This window comes from Mandrillus leucophaeus, unplaced genomic scaffold (assembly GCF_000951045.1).
Source record: "Mandrillus leucophaeus isolate KB7577 unplaced genomic scaffold, Mleu.le_1.0 Scaffold341, whole genome shotgun sequence".
Classification (NCBI taxonomy): Eukaryota; Metazoa; Chordata; class Mammalia; order Primates; family Cercopithecidae; genus Mandrillus; species Mandrillus leucophaeus.
Genome location: NW_012103599.1, coordinates 1,118,421 through 1,138,939, shown reverse-complemented (window position 1 = coordinate 1,138,939; position 20,519 = coordinate 1,118,421). Strand labels below are relative to the sequence as shown.

General features: G+C 36.2%; 1 protein-coding gene across 1 annotated transcript in view; it reads left to right on the top strand.

Annotated features, from left to right (window-relative positions):
• Window positions 1–20,519, top strand: part of DOCK7 (dedicator of cytokinesis 7) — a 235,089-nt gene that overhangs the window by 106,754 nt on the left and 107,816 nt on the right. Inside the window, exons 18-22 of the mRNA XM_011988949.1 lie at window positions 1,681–1,782; window positions 9,537–9,623; window positions 11,953–12,184; window positions 15,134–15,298; window positions 18,161–18,330. Of these exons, the coding sequence (XP_011844339.1) occupies window positions 1,681–1,782; window positions 9,537–9,623; window positions 11,953–12,184; window positions 15,134–15,298; window positions 18,161–18,330 (756 nt within the window). The remainder of the gene's footprint in view (window positions 1–1,680; window positions 1,783–9,536; window positions 9,624–11,952; window positions 12,185–15,133; window positions 15,299–18,160; window positions 18,331–20,519) is intronic.

The window sequence follows — 20,519 nt, the reverse complement described above, 5'->3', positions numbered from 1 at the left end:
TTTTTTGAGATGGAGTCTCGCTCTGTCGCCCAGGCTGGAGTGTAGTGGCACGATCTTGGCTCACTGCAAGCTCCGCCTCCCGGGTTCCCACCATTCTCTTACCTCAGCCTCCTGAGTAGCTGGGACTACTGGCACCCACCACCATGCCCAGCTAATTTTTTTTGTATTTTTAGTAGAGACGGGGGTTTCACTGTGTTAGCCAGGATGGTCTCCATCTACTGACCTCGTGATCTGCCCGCCTCGGCCTCCCAAAGTGCTGGGATTACAGGTGTGAGCCACTGCACCTGGCTTTCTTTTTCTTTTTTTGTTTTTTTTTAGACAGAGTCTCTGTCTCCCAGGCTGGATTGTGGTGGCGCGATCTTGGCTCACTGCAACCTCCGTTTCCTGGGTTCAAGCAATTCTCCTCTCTCAGCCTCCTGAATAGCTGGGATTACAGGTGCCCTCCACCATGTCCAACTAATTTTTTTGTATTTTCGGTAGAGATGGGGTTTCACCATGTTTGCCAGGTTGGTCTCAAACTCTTGGCTTCAAGTGATCCGCCTGCCTTGGCCTCCCAAAGTGCTAGGATTACAGGCGTGAACCATGGCGCCTGGCCTGTTTCTTGTTATTTGAATATTCCCTGTCTAATTCCCCATAGTTATGAAGTTGCATTGATTAGGAAGAGCCATTATAACAAGAAAATAGCCATTAATGTAATTAGCTAATGTAATTAATTGATTTATTAACAAACATGTATAAACACTTGGGTGTTAGTCCTGATTATTAGGTGTATACCCAATAGTGCAGCATAAATATAATAGGTTCACGGACTCTTCAGCAGATAATGATTTTAATATAAAATGAGTAAAAGAGAATATTGGAGAAAAAATTAAAACCCTTGAGTCTTTTTCAAAATTACGATTTCCAGCCTGGGCAGCATGGCAAAACCCCATCGCTACCAAAAATAAAACAATTAGCTAGGTGTGGTGGTGTGCACCTGTGATCCCAGCTGCTAGAGAGGCTGAGATGGGAGGATTGCTTGAGCCTGGGAGGCAGAGGTTGCAGTGAGCCAAGATCATGCCACTGCACTCTGGCCTGGGTAACAGAGTGAGACCTTGTCTCAAAAATAAAAATAAAAAATAAATTACTATGATTGAATTGCAAAGATAAACCTAAGATGAAGGACATCATAGTATGGTGTAATACAATTCTGTCAGAAAAATTATGCTTTCAGCCAAAAGAGAAAAGCCAACATTTGATTCATTATTTTTGTCTCTGGCAATTTGTGACATGAGTTTTGCTCTAACTATAAGACAATAAATTTATGATCATACTTTTTGTTTCTAGGATTCCTATCTAATCAATTATTTCACTATTTACTTTGAAATGATTATCTCAGTTTTAAAATATATTTACTTTATGTCTTTTTTCTAAGACTGACTTTTCGCCTCTAGATTTTAATATTGCATGGTTAGTAATAATAATGTTTTGAGGATCTCCTGCTTAATAAAATTTCATTAGGGAAACTTCTCTTTAGAGGAATTATGAAGGCCTATTATTATTACTTATATAATTAAATCCCTTAATGTTTGATGATATGAGACAAATTAGACTTGTACCAAGTTCTTAAAACATGCTTTCTAAGTAATTATTTTTATAGCAAATGTATTTAAAATAAAATTGTTTTATTTTCTTTAAAAGTGGATACCAATGCTTCAGAATGGACGGTTGAAGACTGGCCAGTTTTGCTTACCAGTCTCACTGGAGAAACCACCACAGGCTTACTCTGTACTGTCTCCTGAGGTCAGTATCTCCCATGTTGACATTCTCCAGATTGAATGAAATGAGTTTTTTACTATAACTATGTTTTTACCAAGCAAACTCTTGCCATTTCTTCTACTTAAAGTTTATAGATCATGAAGAAAAAGTATTTTCCCCCATGATTAAAATTCTTTTACGTAAAACTTAGAAGCTTTTATCCTGTTTTTAAATTTAAATTTAAATATCCTCATTTTAAAAGCAAAATAATACATGGAATGGAAACTCAAAAGATCATTTTGGAGAATTTTCATACTGTAACATGAGAAGCTTCTTTAAATAGATGAATATTTCTTTTTTTTTTAGTAGACTGTTAACATTTCACTAAAAGACTGGGAGAAGAAAAACATTCAAATTAATTTTTTAGAATCTTTTTGTAATTGATGATCGTGTGAATGAAAACAAAGTTGCTGTGAACCTGTAATACAAGAAATATTGGCAACTTTGATGATTACATATGTGATTTGAAAGACTCGTAACACAAACATTGGAAAAATCTCAATCAAGAATCAGTAGCCACTGTTCATAAACCAAAGTTACTCTTGAGAGAAACACAGTGGTTGTCAGTGTCTCTTAATGATTTTGAATATAACTGCTGTAAATGTTACTCTAAAATATGTCTTGTGAATATTGTCCTGGTGACATTTGTTTTCAGAATACAATTCAAAATGTATTCACATAAATGTGTGTGTATTTTTATTTTTTAAAAACGATTCAAGACTTTCGCTCTGATCTTATTTCTCACTGTTCTCTGTCACTCACTTTGCCCTAGCCACATAGCACAGAGCCTCTGCTGTTCCTCACACATGAAAAGTGCATTTCCATTTCAGGCCCTTTGCTCTTCCCTCTGCTGGCAGTGCTCTGTTGCAAAGCCTGTTTCTTCATTTTACTCAGACCTCCACTCAAATATCACCTCACCAAGGAAGTTGTCTATGATTATTCTAAATAGCAACCTCTCCCACTTTATCTGTTTATTTTTCCTCATATCATTTATCATTGACTTTATATTTAAAATGTTTTTTGTTTATTTATTCTCTATAGAGTATAAACACCATGAGGGTAGGAACTTTGTCTGTCTTGCTCATTGCTGTCTACAAGTATTTAGAACAGTATTTGGCATGTCATAGACACTCAATATATATTTATTAGGTTAATGAATAAAGACAGTAGAGTAAGAAATATGACTCTCCCTCCTCCCAGTCTTTCATTCATTTTTTCAGGGACACATCTTTTCAGGATGACTTTTTCGTGTGACTTTGTTATACAGAAAGGTGGCCTTTTGTCAAAGAGCATTATATTTCAAAGGAGATGTTTTAAAAGAAAATATATTTTTGTTGAAGTTAAGGATTTGTTTTTACTTAATTGCAGTGCAAGTTCAGCTTTCTAAAGGAAGACCCATGGTTTTCTTCTAGCTACCATACTATATATGCTCACAGATCAAGAATATGGTGATAATTTGGATTTGACTATAGACATAAAATATAGACTGCTTGACATGTGAAATAAGCCACCTGATTAAGAGCCAAAACTTTTTTAAACAGTTGACCCTTAAACAACATGGCGGTAAGGGGTAACATCCCTCCTTCCTAGCATGCACTTGAAAATCCACATATAACTTTTGACTCCCTAAAAACTTAAGTACTAATATAATAGTTTACTGTTGACTGAAAGCCTTACCAGTAACATAAACAATTAATTAGCATGTATTTTGTATGTCAAATGTATTATATACCGTATTCTTAAAATAAAGTGATATAGAGAAAAGAAAATGTTCTTAAGAAAATTGTAAGGCACAGAAAATATATTTACTATCCCTCAGTAGAAGTGGATCATCATAAAGGTCTTCATCCTCACTGTCTTCATGTTGGGTCAGCTGAGGAGGAGGAGGAAGAGTAGGGATTGGTCTTGCTATCTTAGAGGTGGCAGAGGTAGAAGAGGTGGAAGAGGTGGAAAGAGAAGCAGGCACACTTGGTGTAACTTTACAGAAATACATCATAATTTCTGTCTGACATTCTTGCTTTTTCATTCCTCTAAAAATGTTTCCAGAGCAGGATGCAGTGGCACACCTGTAATCCCAGCTTCTTGAGAATATCACTTGAGTTCAGGAGTTTGAGGCTGCACTTTGCTGCGGTTGTGCCTTTGAATAGCCAGTGCCCTTCAGCCTGGGCAACATAGCAAGACCCTATCTCTTTTAAGAAAGTGTTTCTGGCCGGGCATGGTGGCTCATGCCTGTAATACCAGCACTTTGGGAGGCTGAGGTGAGCAGATCACCTGAGGTCAGGAATTCAAGAACAGCCTTGCTAACATAGCGAAACCCCTTCTCTACTAAAAATATAAAAATTTAACCGGGTGTAGTGGCAGTCACCTGTAATCTCAGCTACTCATGAGGCTAAGGCACAAGAATCGCTTGAACCCGGGAAGCGGAGGTTGACAGTGAACCGAGATTGTGCCATTGCACTCCAGCCTGGGAGACAGAGTGAGACTCTGTCTCAATATAAAAAAAAGGAAAAAATGTTTCTATGTGGTGCCAATGTTTATTCCATCATTTGTTTTAGTTTCAGTGCCCTTAGCACAGATGAGTCCATGTTTTAAAAGAAGTCAAAAGCAGTCTTGGATAACCCTTCTGCCATGTTATATAATGTCAGTTTGTTTTCTGACACTGTTTCTTCTATGTTTTCTGCCTCAATGTCTGGCACTGGTTTAGAAGCACTCTTCTCCATCAAGTCATTTTCTATTAATTCCTCCAGTCTGGTGTCTATGAGCTTGTGAATTTCTCCTTGGAAATCTTTACCCCTCATTTTTTTTTTTTTTCCTTTTTGCCATATCCACAATTTATTTCATGATTTTCTTAATTGGCTCTGTCATGAAGTCTGTGAAGTCATGACAACCTCTGGACAGTTTTCTACAGCAAGAATTTATTGTGGGCTTGACGGCTTTTGTTACAACAATGATAGCATTTTCAATGGTATAATCTTTCCAGACTTTAATGATGTTCTATTTATTGGGGTTCTCTTCATAGCATTCACACTCCTTTCCATAGAGTGCCATGTGTGATGAATCTTAAAGATCCTTATGACTCCCAATCTAGAGGTTGAATTAGAAACATGGCATTTGGGGGCAAGTAGAAGACTCTGATGCCTTCTGTGTTGAACTCATGGGGTTCTGGGTGGCCAATGGCATTGTCTAATATCAAAGTAACTTTAAAATGCAGTTCCTTACAGCCAAGGTACTTCCTGACTCCTCCCCTTTTCTGTACTCTTCTTCCTTGTAACTGTATAAAATTAGGATTTTTAAAAATTATGGTAAAAATGCTTGGTGTGGTGACTCATACCTATAATCCCAGTGCCTTGGAAGGCTGAGGAGGGAGGATCCCTTGAAGCCAGGAGTTTGAGTTTACTGTGAGCTGTGATTGCACCACTGCACTCCAGCCTGGGTGACTGAACCAGAACCCTTCTCTTCAAAATAAATAAATAAAAATGTTATGATAAAAATATATATAACATAAAGTTTATCATTTTAATTTTAAGTGTATATTTCTGTAGCCTTAAGTATATTCAGTGTCCTGAAAACAAGCCTTTTAAAACTACTTTTAAAACAAAGTATTTGTATGCCAAAATACAACATTATTTACTTTATTTTATGAATTTAGCAAAAGCTTATCATGTGATATATAATCCTCTGGGACTTGGTTTTTTTCATTCAACATTGTATTACTAAGATTTAGTGTTTCTGGTATATATAGTTCCTATTTCATTCACTTTCTGTGCTTTATAATATTTTTCAGTTCTTGCCTCTTTGAAACCCATTCTCACAAAATAAAGCAATTTTAAAATTAAAATTAGGTGGTTTCATTCTATTGCTTATGATCAAATAAAACATTTCTCTGGCTTTTTCTTGCACATAGACATAATCCAAGTATTTCTTCCCATGACCTACAAATCTCTGAATGATTTGGTCTTTTCCACTTCTCCAACATCATCATCTACAATCATTACTACATCCCTTTCTTTCTGCACTGACAGCTTCTTCCAAGCTTTTTTCTGCCTCCAGCCCTTTCTTTCCTTTTCTTGATCTTGACATAGTTGAGTACTTTTCTTTATTAAAATTGTAGACACAGCAACATCTCATCAAAGAAGTCTTTCCTCACTGCATGAATTTGCAACCTTTCCCTCCTCCATGCTGCTGATACATTCTTGTTTCTTTTTAATTCTATTTTATTTACTTAACAACATAGCCACAATCCAACTGTGTATGTAGGTAATCGTGTAGGAGTAATTTAAATCTTTATATACTAAATTGAGCAAAGTTAGATCTCAGAAGACGTGTGGGATTATGAAAGGATTTTGTTATTTTTTAAAAAATCTATGTGCTTTTGAACAGCAATATAACATAATCTTCTAGGGCTTTAATCCTGGCTCCAACACTTAATTGTGTGATCCTGGGCAAGTTTCTTAATCTCTCTGCTATGGAACAAATTGTTTTCCCCCAAAAAATCATATATTGAAGCCTAACCCTCAATGTGATGACATTTTGAGATGGGGTCTTTGGGAAGGAATTGGGTTTAGACAAGGTTACAATGGTGGGGCCTTCATAATGGGATTAGTGCCCTTGTAAGAAGAGACCAGAGAGCTTGACATCCCCTCTCCCTCAGTGTGGGTATACAAGCAAGAAAGTGGCCATCTGCAACCCAGGGTGAGAACCCTCACCAGAAACTGACTATGCTGGCACTTTGATCTTGGATTTCTAGTTTCCAGAGAACAGTGGGAAAATAAATTTCTGTTGTTTAAGCCATGCAGTCTATGATATTTTGTTATGCAACCTGAACTGATGAATGCAGACTTTGGTACCAGAAAGTGGGGTGCTACTGTAATGTATTAGTACATTTTCACACTGCTGATAAAGACATACCCAAGACTGGGAAGAAAAAGAAGTTTAATTGGACTTATGGTTTCACTGACTGGGGAAGCCTCAGAATCATGATGGGAGGTAAAAGGCACTTCTTACATGGTGGTGGCAAGAGAAAATGAGAAGGATGCAAAAGCGGAAGCACCTGATAAAACCATCAGATCTCGTGAGGCTTATTCACTATCACAAGAATAGTATGGGGAAAACCGCCCCCATGATTCAAATTCTCTTCCACCAGGTCCCTCCCACAACACATGGGAATCCTGGGAGTACAATTCAAGTTGAAATTTGGGTGGGGACATGGAACCAAACCATCTCATGTAATAAATACCTAAAAATATAGAAGTGACTTTGGAACTGAGTAATGGGTAGAGGATGCCATTACATGGATGCTCCCATCTCATGCTCCCTTTTGAGGTACATGGTAGAAATAAGGACATTAAGGGCAATTCTGGTGAGATCTCATATAGAAATGAGGAACATGTTATTAGAAACTACAGGAAAAGTGATTGTTGTAATAAAGTAGCAAAGAACTTGGCTAAACTGTGTTCTCATGTTTTGTGGAAGATAGAACATGTGCTATTTGGATATTTGACTGAAGAACTTTCTAGAAGTATTGAACATGCAGCTTGGTTCCTCTTGACTGGTTACAGAAAGTGTGATAGGAGAGAGTTGAATTGAAGAAGGAACTGTTAAAGGAACCAGAACTTGAAGATTTAGAATATTTTTAGCCTATCCACATTGCAAAAATGAGAAAGCATGTTCTGAAGAGAACACCAAGTGTGTGACTGGACTGCCACCTGATAAAGAGTTTATGGAATTATACAAGCAGAAACACTGCCACTTTCAACTGAAGGGGAAGGAGATGGGGTGAAATGAAGGAAGGATGTTGGACTTTTTGGATTTGACAGGATATAGAGCTATTCAGCTGTCTACATGTACTGTTCTTCAAAATGAGGAGAAAATGACCCTGAAGGTGATTCAGAGATCATCATGCCCATTGCCTTGGTTTCAGTAGGCCAACAACCTCTGCCTGAAGCCTTGGGGGCCGAGTCATTTGGCAGAGCCTTGGGGGCAAACGCCTGCTCATAGGAGCTCTGGGGGTAGACCCACGCTAGACCTGTGGGGATGATACTATTGCCCCAGTGGTCCCAGAGGCAGAGCATGAAGCCAAAGAGTGTAATTCTTCAGAGACCTGAAATAAATCCCAACATATGGACAGCTAATTTTCAACAAGGGCACCAAGAGGATGTGATAAAAAAGGATAGTCTCTTCAATAAATAGTGCTGGAAAACTACATTTCCACATGCCAAGGAATGAAATTGGACCCTTATCTTACACCATTACATAAAAATCAACTGAAAATGGAAAAAAGACCTAAACATAAGACCTGAAACTTTAAAACTACTAGAAGAGAACATAGGGGGAAAAGTCCTTGGCATAGGCCTTGGCAATGATTTTTAGGATATCACACTAAAAGCTCAGGCTACAAAGGCAAAAATAAATATAAATAAATGAGATGAAATCAAACTAAAAAGCTTCTGTACAGTAAAAGAAATGAAACAACAGTCTGTGAATTGGGAAAAAATATTTGAAAACCACATATCTGTTACGGGGTTAATATCCAAACTTTACAGAGAACTCATATAACTCAGTAGTAGAAAACCAATAACCTGATTTTAAAATGGGCAAAAGACGTGAATAAACTTTCTCTAAAGAAGATAAAAATGGCCAAGAGGTATATGAAAAGGTGCTCAAGATCATTAATCATTAGGGAAATGCAAATCAAAACCTATGCAGTATCACCTTACTTCCATTAGTGTGGCCGTTATCAAAATGTCAGGAGATACAAATGTTGATGAGAGTGTGGAAAAAAAAAAAGAGAACCCTTGTACACTGTTGGTAAGAGTGTAGATTGATGCAATTATCATGGAACACAGGATGGCGGTTTCTAAAGAAAAATAGAACTACCCTGTGACTCAGCAGTCCTCTTCTGGGCAAATACCTAAAGGAAATGAAATCACTGTCTTATAAAGATATCTGCACTTCCATGTGTATTGCAGCATTATTCACAGTGGCAAAGATACGGAAACAACCTAAGTGTCCAACAGATGAGTAGATAAATTGTTATGTAGAGAGACATATATATATATATAGTTATAGAGATATACTATATATGTATATATAGAAATTGTTTTTTAATATATTCACACACACACAATGGAATATCAGTCAACTTTTAAAAAGAAGATTATGCCATTAGCCACAGCATGGATGAACATGGAGGACATTATACTAAGTGAAATAAGCTAGACATAGAAATAAATATTAAATGATCTCACTCAGCATGAGGACTATAGTTAATAAAATTGCACTGTATTTGGTATTCTTAGCAGGTTTTACCTGCTCTTGCCACAACAACAAACAAACAAGTTAACCGTGACATTATGGATATGTTAATTTGCATGACTGTAGTAGCCATTTTACTGTCTGTATGTATCCCATAACATTGTGGTGTATACCTTAAACATATACAATATAATTTATTTAAAAAACAAAAGCCAGTATTGTTTGAGCTTGAAGAGCTAATAATGGACCCTTAAGAGCCAATTCCTTGTTAGATTTTGGACTTTCTTGGGACCTGTCACCCCTTCTTTCCTCTTTCTCCTTTTTGGAATGGGAATGTCTATCCCATCCCTGTCTCACCATTGTATTTTGGAAGTACATCTCTGGTTTCACAGTATTTTTCTCATTGGGATATTGTAATTTTTGTTTATTTTCAGAGTTCATAATCTACTTAAGCAGCTGTGATCATTATATTTAATATCTTACAGGTTCCTCTACCTGGCATGAAATGGGTAGATAATCACAAAGGTGTTTTTAATGTTGAAGTTGTTGCTGTTTCATCTATCCATACACAAGTGAGTTTTAATAATTTTTATTATCAAATTTCACTTAAATAAATTGAATGTATTATCAAATATTTGTGATGTCAGTTTTGTTACTTGTCATAAATCTGTCATTGCTGTCAGATTTATGAGAATATATGTCAGTTAAAAACATGGAATATTTGGAAGATTTTTTTAAAAAGAATCAACAAAATGTCATTGAATGTCAACAAAAGCAAACATTTTATGTTTCAAAATGTCATTGACTTCATTTTAAATAGTTAAGTGACTTGTTTTTTCTAAGTTTCTGGTACATGGCAGAATAATTAGAATTCAGAAACCATCATCAGCTCACTTTATTTATCATAGACTTGGGTATTTCAGATGGAAAGAGTTTTTAGGGATCATTTGTTCCAAATTCCTTATTTTTGGAATATACCAAGTTCTAATGGGTTTTATACATCCTCTTTCTCTGCCTGGAATGCTTTTCCTCCTGGTATTCATTTGACTTATGAATTAGAGTTTCTCTTCCTCTCAGAGAGGCCTTCCTTGGTTACTCTTTTTAAACATAGCAGCCTCAGTACAGTATGTCATCTTACCCTGCACTTATTGCTGCCTATGCCCAGCTTCTCTGTTGCACTTTGACTCTGTCACTCTGTTTGTGTGTGTGTATATAAGACACATAAATACACGTTTGTTTATTGTTTCTTTCCCACATTAAATGGTAAGTTCCATGAGATCAGAGATGTTACCTGTTGAGGAAAGAGCTTTTCCTTTAAGAACCTTACAGTGTAATATGGGAAAGGGTAAAATGTATGATAAAATTAGTACAGTGTTACATATATTAACTAAATTCTTTAAAGTACAGAGGGGAGAGTTATCTGTTCTGCTAGAGACTGAGCTGTTGCATTTGTAAGTAGGCATTTACTACACAGAGAAAGGGAGAGTGGGCAACTCAGACGATGAGTAGCAAGTACAGAGTTACAGTAGTCTAAGGACCATCAGGTAACCTGGTGTGAAAGTAGTTTAAAGTGCGTAGGAAATCATGATACATAAGGATAGAAGGCTGGTAATAGATTGTGAAGGACCGTGAATGCCATAGAGTCCAGGTAGATGGTAATTTCTACCCTAAATAGAGAACGTGAGAGAAGTACTTTTCGGGCCATGCTAAGGGGAAGCAGTTATGGTGCCTGTGAGTTTATGTTTGAACCTGTTGAGTTTGAAGTGCCTATGTACTTCAGATGGAGATGTCCTGTAGGTGGTTGTAATTAGTTTGAAGTTTGGGTTTGGAGATAACAGAATAAATGTGATAAGTGAAACTGTATTGGTAAATGTGATTGTCCATGGAGAATATGTAGAGTGAGAAGCAGCAAGTATTTAAAATGAAATTCAGGCTTCACTAACCTATACAGGGAAAGGGTGGTGTGGAGGGCTTCCCAAAGCAGAATTCGCCAAGGGAAAAGGCTCATGGGGTGAAGTCCAGAGGAAACAAGAAATAAGCTTCCAAGAATCCTCTTCTAGTGGAATCACGTGGGGCAAGTTGAAACAGCATGTGTGAAATGTTGTCTGCCACGAAAGTTCAGTACAGACTCAATTCCCAGGGTTTTTTACTAGGGGCTTGTCACATAGGCACCCTTTGCCCAACATGTACCAAAATTCCACATTCCCAGAAGGAAAGTAGGTGTTCAGCTTATACCATATTGTTTGCACAGACGGTTTAGGCACAGTGAACCATCTCTGTCAATGGGAACCCCCCTGAAATCCAAGTTCCCAGTCATTAGCCCACGGCCAAACTTGTAAACAGGGCTTTCAAAGAATAGCTGTCTTAAGCCCACTATGTTAATTCTTTTCTGCACAGTGAGGTAGGGGAAAATAAGAAGACACAGCACCTGTATGCTGTCTTTAGGAAGAAAGTTGGTAGTATATAGATTTTACTTAGCAGTACACAGGTGGCTTCCAGTAAAAGAATGGCTCCAGTATTATAAGATATGGCAGTGAGTTTGCCTTGTATCCAAAGGCTTTGGAGCTGAAAGACAATAAATTAATAATGGACAAAAGTGGGTTACTCATATGCCTGCCACAATAATTGAACTTCAAACTGATAAAGCAAACTAAAACTAAAAAAAAAGAAAAAAAATTCTTAATTAGTATCAGTAGTTTTCTTAACTAATAGTATTTGAAGTGATCATTTTATAATAATAAATGAAGATAGATTTGTTTAATTGGAAACAATGTTTGTTTACCTATATGAACTTTTTAGTGTTATCAAGTGATACGACATGTTAGTGGTCTGTGGTCCTTTAGAATTGGGAAATGTATAAAGTTGTAAGTGCTTAGTGCTTTTGTTCATTCTTTGTTTTAGGATCCTTATCTTGACAAATTTTTTGCTCTGGTCAATGCTCTGGATGAACACATGTTCCCAGTCCGAATTGGGGACATGCGAATCATGGAAAATAACTTAGAAAATGAATTGAAGAGCAGTATTTCAGCACTGAATTCATCCCAGTTGGAACCAGTGGTCCGATTTCTTCATCTTCTGCTAGATAAACTGATACTTTTAGTTGTTAGACCTCCTGTCATTGCTGGCCAAATAGGTAATTTATGTTTGTTTGGGGATGAGACATGAAATCTATAACTTGACATTTCTAAATTTTATTTTAAAAAAACCATGGTTTCTATTTGCTCTATATAAGGACTATATTTGATTTGGGGTGGAGGATGTTATTTACTTGTTTATAATGCCAGAAAAATGATAACTTTTATTTTGTTTTTATAAAATGTGTCCTATAGGCGTATACTCAAATTATAGAAACAAATGTATTTATTTACCAAGTATTTATTAAGCATTTACTATGTACTTGACACTGATAGACACTGTTCAAGGCATGGTTCCTGACTTTAAGATCTCACAGACTAGTTAAGAAAACAGGCAAACAGATAAATCATGTTGTACTTTACAGGATGTATAATCTACCTACTCTACATTTTCATTCATCTGCTATCCTCCACTTAATGTAGCTCTTCTTTCCTTCATTTGCTCAGTCTCTGTATTCTCTTTTTCTTTTTTATAATTCTGGAAGGAAAGGTGTTTTTCATTCCCATCCTTTTTCAAGGTTTACTCCTTACTTTTTACCAACAGCTTTCACCCAAATCCTGCAGGGAAGTTGAACTTGAAAGAAATTTCAACTAACCAGATAGAATTTTTATGTTTGACTAGTGGCACAAAGGAGAGGAGTATTCGATTAGTTGAGTTTTTTTAGGGGAGACTTATAAGTAGAAATAATTCCTGGGCTGAGTATTTAAAGATGAATAGGAGTCTGACAGGTTAACATTATTCCAAGGAGATTAAACAGCGTGAAACAGCATGTGCATAGTACACAGACATAATGAACTCAGAATGAATTTGGGGAAGAATTGTAAGTAGTTATAAATTGGAGGATTGATTAGAGGTAATGTGGAGAGTGGGAGATGAAGTTGGGTCTTCCACACCTTAGGAAATTGGGACTATTTTTCTGTAGGGAATAAATAGCCTTTGAAGGATTTGGTCTTAATTAGAGAAGTAACATGACCAAGTTTGACTAGAAAAAGATGGCTGTACTATGTAGAGATGAGTTAAAAGTGGGAAAACCTACAGGTGGGGAGACAAATTAGGAGTCTTGCAGAATTTCATACAAAAAATGATGAGTTCTATAAGTGACAATGGGATGGAGAAGAGAGAATGGATTATGAGATCATAGAGTGTACAGTTACAGAAATTATAGAAGAAGAAGGTTTTAAGGAAAAAAAGGTTAGCATTGTTTTTTGTTGTAGATTATTTAAGTAAAATAATAGTAATAACAGTAATTGCAAACACTTGCATAGCATTTACTATGTACCAGGAATAGTGCTATATGCTTTATTTACATTTGAGAGCCAAGATTCAAACTGGTTCCAGAGTCCCTCTCTTATCTAGTATACTTGAGGAATGTCTGCTCGTGAAATTACATCAGTAATTTTAGTCTAAGTGAAGGTAGAAACCAGATTACAGGGAGTTAAGAAGCAAATAGTGTAAAATAAACACAAGAAGCATATACTACTCTTTTAAGAAGTTACGTTAGAAGAGAAAGCAGGATTGAGTAGGGCAAAAGAGGGGAGACATTTTAGCATGTTTACATGCTGAGAGAAATCAGCATATAAACATGCTCAAATGGGAGAAGGGAGAAAAATATATGGGGAGAAAAGAGGTTAATCAATGAAGTCGTTACGTGAGACAAGAGTAGAGGTGATAGATAGATCACTCTTACATAGGAGAGGGCACTACTTCCTTTGGAGAGGAGATAAAGTAGTTTCAGATTCTGATAAATTTGTAGAAAAATATGAGGATTTTTGGCCAGGTGTGGTGGCTCACAACTGTAATCCCAGCACTTTGGGAGGCCAAGATGGGAAGATTGCTTGAGGCTAGGAGTTCCAGACCAGTCTGGTCAACATATCGAGACCCCATCTCTTAAAAAAAAAAAAAAGGAAAAGAAAAAGAAAAATGCGAGTACTTTCATGCTTTATACATTTCTTCTGTGAGATAGAAGGCAAGATTTGCTAAGGGGGGATTAAGGAGGACCTGAGTTTTGAGAAGGATTCTGGTAACTTAGAGTAGCCACTGTGAGAAAAAGGAAAAGAATTAACCAGAAACACAGGTAGGATCACTTAACTTCACTCAGGTTTCTGTCTCTGGTCTCTTTCCCCTCTAGTTCAGTATATATAGATTAATCTTCCTAAATGACCATTTTATCTGGTTATTCTACTTTTGGGAAAACTTAATTGGCCTCATTATCTCTTCATAATTTCCTGTCTTGGTTAAATAAATTACAGAATCTAAGATTCTATTGCTCAAAGTGGCTGTTCAGTTTACCCATTTACTCAGTATGCAATTTATCACAATTCCCCAATTTTTGTAAAATTATTGTTATATACTGACTTGAGTGACTGAGTAGGTGTTAGCCTTACCTCAACCTGTTTTTCTAGCCCCTCCTTTTTTCTCCCTTCTAATCATTTTACAGATTCACTCATTCCAATCAAGTTGCTTATTCACTATTTTATTATGATATTGTTAATATTTTCAATAATCCATTTTATTATTTTTAATGTTTTTAAACAGAAGTAATATATGCCCTTGTATGCTATTTAGATTTTTGGAGTGATCTTTAAAATGAGAAATTGCTTCTTAAGGTATTACACACAATGTATTTTCTTTTTTCTTATGTACTTTGTATTGTTTTACTAAATAATAGGTATCTGTTAAGCATTGTTTTCTTTTTTGACTAATCAAACCCATGTAATTTTTGTCTTAAATTAGTAAAATGAGTTATTTCTCATTTTGCTCAGAAAAGTATTTTTGGCTCAGCTAATCCAAGGTGTCATTAAAAGTCATTATCAAATAGTAATCATCTTTATACAGTTACTGTGTAATCACTATAATTAATGTATGTAGAGATGACAAAACTTTGGTCTTCGTGGAATTTACAGTCTAAAAATAGTTAAAGTAAAGGTATTTTCTTCTTTCTCAAAAGTTAACCTGGGTCAAGCATCTTTTGAAGCCATGGCATCAATTATAAATCGACTGCACAAAAACTTGGAAGGAAATCATGACCAGCATGGCAGAAATAGCCTTCTTGCATCATATATTCATTATGTTTTCCGCCTACCAAATACTTACCCTAATTCATCATCACCAGGTATTTTATTCTTTTTACTATGAAACTGTCTTTCATAAATTATATGTTCATGTCAGTATTGAGATAATTTTGTAGTCTTTACTGTGACCCATTTATTCAATAGCAAACATTTATTGAACATCTGCTAAGTACCATTCACTGTGCTAGGTGCTGAAGTTAAAGGGATAAATAAATTACATTTTTAGTCATCTTTTTTTTTTTATATAGTTTTCTTTAGTTTGAATTAGAGTTCTTGGTTGAATTAATTTTTGGAAATGAACTTTGCAAATAACTTTGTCTCTGGAAGCATTTTATCATTCCTTGTTAAGATAAGGAATTGCTTGCCCCTGTAATCCCAGCTGTTTAGGAGGCTGAGGTGGGAGGATCTGATGAGCCCAGGAATTTGAGGCCAGAGTGAGCTATGATCTTGCCAGTGCACTCCAGCCTGGGCAACAGAGTGAGATCCTGTCTTTTAAAAATAAAAAAGACAAGAAAAATAGAATCTTGTATTTGTCATTCAGAATGCTGTTGGTCATTTAAGGAGAAATGTGGTGGCTCGGTAGTTTTCTGAAAACCCTTTGAAATCTACAGTGATATAAAAGATTGTTCCTAGAAACATAAAAATTCTATCTGGTTAGCTGATCTCTTCATGGTCAGTGAAATAATATAACCTTTCTGAGTATTGGAGACTCAACTTGTTATTGTCTTTCATGTACCACTGGTGATAGTGGAGGTAGTGGTGGGAGATGTCTTCGTGTGAATAATCCTTTAGTTCATTTAACTAACTAATGATTATGTTGTGCATATCATTTAATCTACTCACATATATGTCCGTATGACACTAATGATAATGGCAAGTGCCCTTTATCAGCTGTTGGCAATGTTAACATTCATAACGGTGACTAATAATTGTGACATTCCTTATGAAAACTAGACATAATAGTAACCTGATTTTAAGTTTCAGCCCAATTTGTTTCTTCACTTAATTGCAAAAAGAAAAGCAATTAACATTTATATTCTGGTTTATAATTTACTAACTTGATTTTTAAAATTATACCACTTGAGGACATGAGTGTGTGAGTGATTATGTAATATCTACAGTGCTACTCCATTTACTCTTTTATTCAGTACACTATTAGAATTCCACAGATTTTGCAAAACATCTTTTTTTTTACATGCCGACCTGAAAGATTGTATGAATTAATTAGGTAACAGGTACGTATTAATATCATTTGCAAATATGACATTCAGAAAGATGAAGATAAATTATCACCATAATTCCTGGATGTTTTATTTTAAAAATAAAAGACAGGTTGGAAGATGATGTTAGGCTTGATTTTTCTCAGAGAAAAAGGGAATCTTTGCTTTTTTTTTTTTTTTTTTTTTTTTTTTTTGAGATGGAGTCTTGCTCTGTCGCCCAGGCTGCAGTGGCGCAATATTGGCTCACTGCAACCTCTGCCTCCCGGGTTCACGCCATTCTCCTGCCTCAGCCTCCTGAGTAGCTGGGACTAGAGGCACCCACCACCACGCCTGGCTAATTTTTTGTATTTTTAGTAGAGATGGGATTTCACCGTGTTAGCCAGGCTGGTCTCAAACTCCTGACCTCATGATCCACATGCTCGGCTTCCCAAAGTGCTGGGATTACAGGCGTGAACCACCGCGCCCGGCTGCCTTTGGTTTTTTATATCACTTGGGACCTGAAAATTATCTTTAGTTTTTTTGTATGTATATCATAAAGATACCATTTTGTTATTCACATTGTCACTGATGAAGATAGAGAAATAAAACATGCTCTCATTTAAAAGATGTTAGCAATAATGAAGGTAGAGAAATAAAACATGGTTTAATTTATGAGATGTTAGCAATAAATTGGTACTCTCTCTAGTGACTGTCAAGGGGCAGAGTAGGAGAGGTGGGAAAAAAGGAAGAGACACCAGCTGGAGCATCTTGGGTCCGAAAACCAACTATACCTAAGTGAAAGGGGTGTGTGTGTGTGTGCGCGCATATGTCTGTGTGTGTGTGTCTCTTGTTAATTTTGGTTTTTATTGTATGTGTAATATACAATTATAGAAACACTGAAGAGATAATGATTTTATTTACAGTTCATATGGTTTTATAAACTGCCATAAAATAGAGCATCTTTGTACAGCAATCGTTAGTTCTTGAGTGTTTTTATTTTCTTTCTTTCTAAAAAAAAAAATTTCCCGTGCTTCAGGAGGCCAAGAGAGGAGGATTGCTTGAGGCCAGGAGTTCAAAACCAGCGTGGGCAACATACCAAGACCCCGTCCCTACAAAGAAAAAAGAGAGAAATTTAGCCAGGCATGGTAGTGTGTGCCCGTAGTCCTAGCTACTCAGAAGGCTGAGGTGGGAGTCCAGGAGTCCAATGTTGTAGTGAACTGTGGTCTCAGTGCTGCACTCCAGTGCTGCCTCTTAATAAAAAAAAAAAGGCACCTGCCTGTTTAAAATATATATATATATATGTAACTTTTTATTTAGGAGACCATGCCTCTTCAGGCGGATCACGAGGTCAAGAGATTGGCCATCCTGGCCAACATGGTGAAACTTCATCTCTACTAAAAATACAAAAATTAGCTGGGCGTGGTGCCGCGCCTGTAGTCCCAGCTACTTGGGAGGGTGAGGCAGGGGAATCGCTTGAATCCAGGAGGCAGAGGTTGCAGTGAGCCAAGATCAAGCCGCTGCTCTCCAGCCTGGCGAGACTCTGTCTCAAAAAAAAAAAAAAAAAAAAGGAAGTTTAATATTTTTTATTTAGAAACCAAAGCAATTCATGATCTTTGTGGAACTTTCTGAAGTGGCAGAGATTTTTTTCTAATCCTTTCCTGACTAATTTTCTTTAATTATGTGCTATTTCATGTGCAACTCTAGGTCCTGGGGGTTTGGGAGGATCAGTGCATTATGCCACAATGGCTAGATCTGCGGTGAGACCTGCAAGCCTTAATTTAAATCGTTCTCGAAGCCTTAGTAATAGCAATCCAGATATATCTGGGACTCCCACGTCACCAGATGATGAAGTTCGATCAATCATCGGGAGTAAGGTAAACTGAAGACATGCATCTGTAAATTTGGTTTTTGTTTTGTGAACAAATGAGAAATATCCAGTTGTTGTCATTCATTCTGAATTTTGAGATGTATGTAAGTTAGGAATTAGCAAAGAATTGTACATTTCTGTTCTATCAGTAAACACTGTTTTATTTTTCTATTAAATATGCTTGCTCTTACAAACTACACTAAAAATCCTAAAATTTGTCTGGGATCACTAGCTGCATATGACTTACTGTTGTCAGTCTGATACTCTATCATGTAAAAAATGGCTAGATTGACTTCATATAGAAATTAAATATATGTGACTGATATTTGGAAGACAGATGTCATCATTGATTTAAGTCATGAGATCTTCTTCTCCAAAAAATATCAAGAACAGTGATTAAACAATTTTCCATTTTTGTAAACTAGAAAGAATGATACTCAGGGTTATTTATAAGGGATACTGCAGAATAACCTGAGTACTATGGCACCTGCAAAAAGAGAAGGCTTCCCCCACCACACACACACACATATATTTCCATGTTTAAGAAAAGAACTCAGGTTTTTTATTCTTGTTTTCATTATTGATTATATTTTATTATAATATAATTATTTTATTATAATATACTTAGCATTATTTATATACTGTGTATTTATATACTGTATAGTTCTTCTGTAGAGTAAGTTTGATTTTTGGATTTTCAGAAATTTTCCTAAAGAAAAGAAGCTATAGACAGCATTTCCTTAAGGTTCTTTTAAAATGTCTCTTAATTTTTGTAAGATTTACATTAGGACTTATTTAGCATAATTCTAGAGTTAGTTATTTCTTATATGTTTGATAGATTATAAACTCAAGATTTAGAACGAAGAGGCCTATATATATATATAAAAAAATGATTTTTTGCCTTTTTTCAAGATATCCTTTAAATAGATCAATGATTTTTAAAATAGATATAAATACATACAAATATATAAATACAAGGTAATTTCTCAGAAAGCCATTGCAAGATGAGAATTTGTCAGTCTTGTCCTAATCAAGTATTATTTCATAGTTTTTATGTTGTTTTCTTTTTACTGCAAAATTTTTGATAGCTACCTTCCTATTGAATTATTTAGACTTAATCCCTAATAATGTGTATAATTTTATCTCAAAATTATAAAGAATCTAAAGTTTATTTATAGCTACTCTTCATTGTTTCTTATTTTGTTGACCTGGCAGTTCAAGAAACTCTTCTTTAGGTGATCATGTTTTCCACTCCACCTCAGTCATGGTCTTCCCTTATATCAAACTTGTTCAACCTGTGTCCTGCAGGCCACGTGTGGCCCAGGACAGCTCTGAGTGCAGCTCAGCACAAATTTGTAAATTTCTCGAAACATTATGAGTTTGTTTGGGGTTTTTTTTTTTTTGTTTTTTTTTTTGTAAGCTCATCAGCTGTCATTAATGTTAGTGTATTTTATGTGTGGCCCAAGACAATTCTTCTTCCAGTATGGCCCAGGGAAGTCAAAAGATTGGACACCCCTACAACTTGTCATTACCAATAACTTTAATTTTCACAGTCTCAATTTCATGTATTTTGTTCTCTGTTATCTCCTGTTTTTCTCATAGTACCACAGCTTAATAATGTATCTACTCCTTTGCAATCTCTAATCTTGATCCTCCAACCTTTTGACTGTGCCTCACCCCCTTAATGTTCTCTCTTCTTCCTCAGCCAGCTTGATGTCTATGGGCAATCATAATTATTCCCATCAGGCCTGTGGTGGCTCATGCATGTAATCCCAGCACTTCGGGAGGCCGAGGCGGGCGGATCACCTGAGGTCAGGAGTTCAAAACCAGCCTGACCAACATGGTGAAACCTCACCTCTACTAAAAGTATAAAATTAGCCAGGTGTGGTGGCAGATGCCTGTAATCCCAGCTACTGGGGAGGCTGAGACAGGTGAATCACTTGAACCCAGAAGGTGGAAGTTGCAGGGAGCCGAGATCTTACCATTGCACTCTAGCCTGAGAGACAAAAGTGAAACTCTATTTCAAAAAAACAAAAAAAATTATTCCCATTATAAGCAAACTTTGGTTCCCTTATCTTTCCCAAACCTGAAACCATAGTTAAACCCAGTTGACTGCCTCTGCCATGTCAGAATCTGTGCAGCTAAACATGTCTTGAGAAATACCGTGGTGATTGGTCTCATTTGAAATAAACCTCG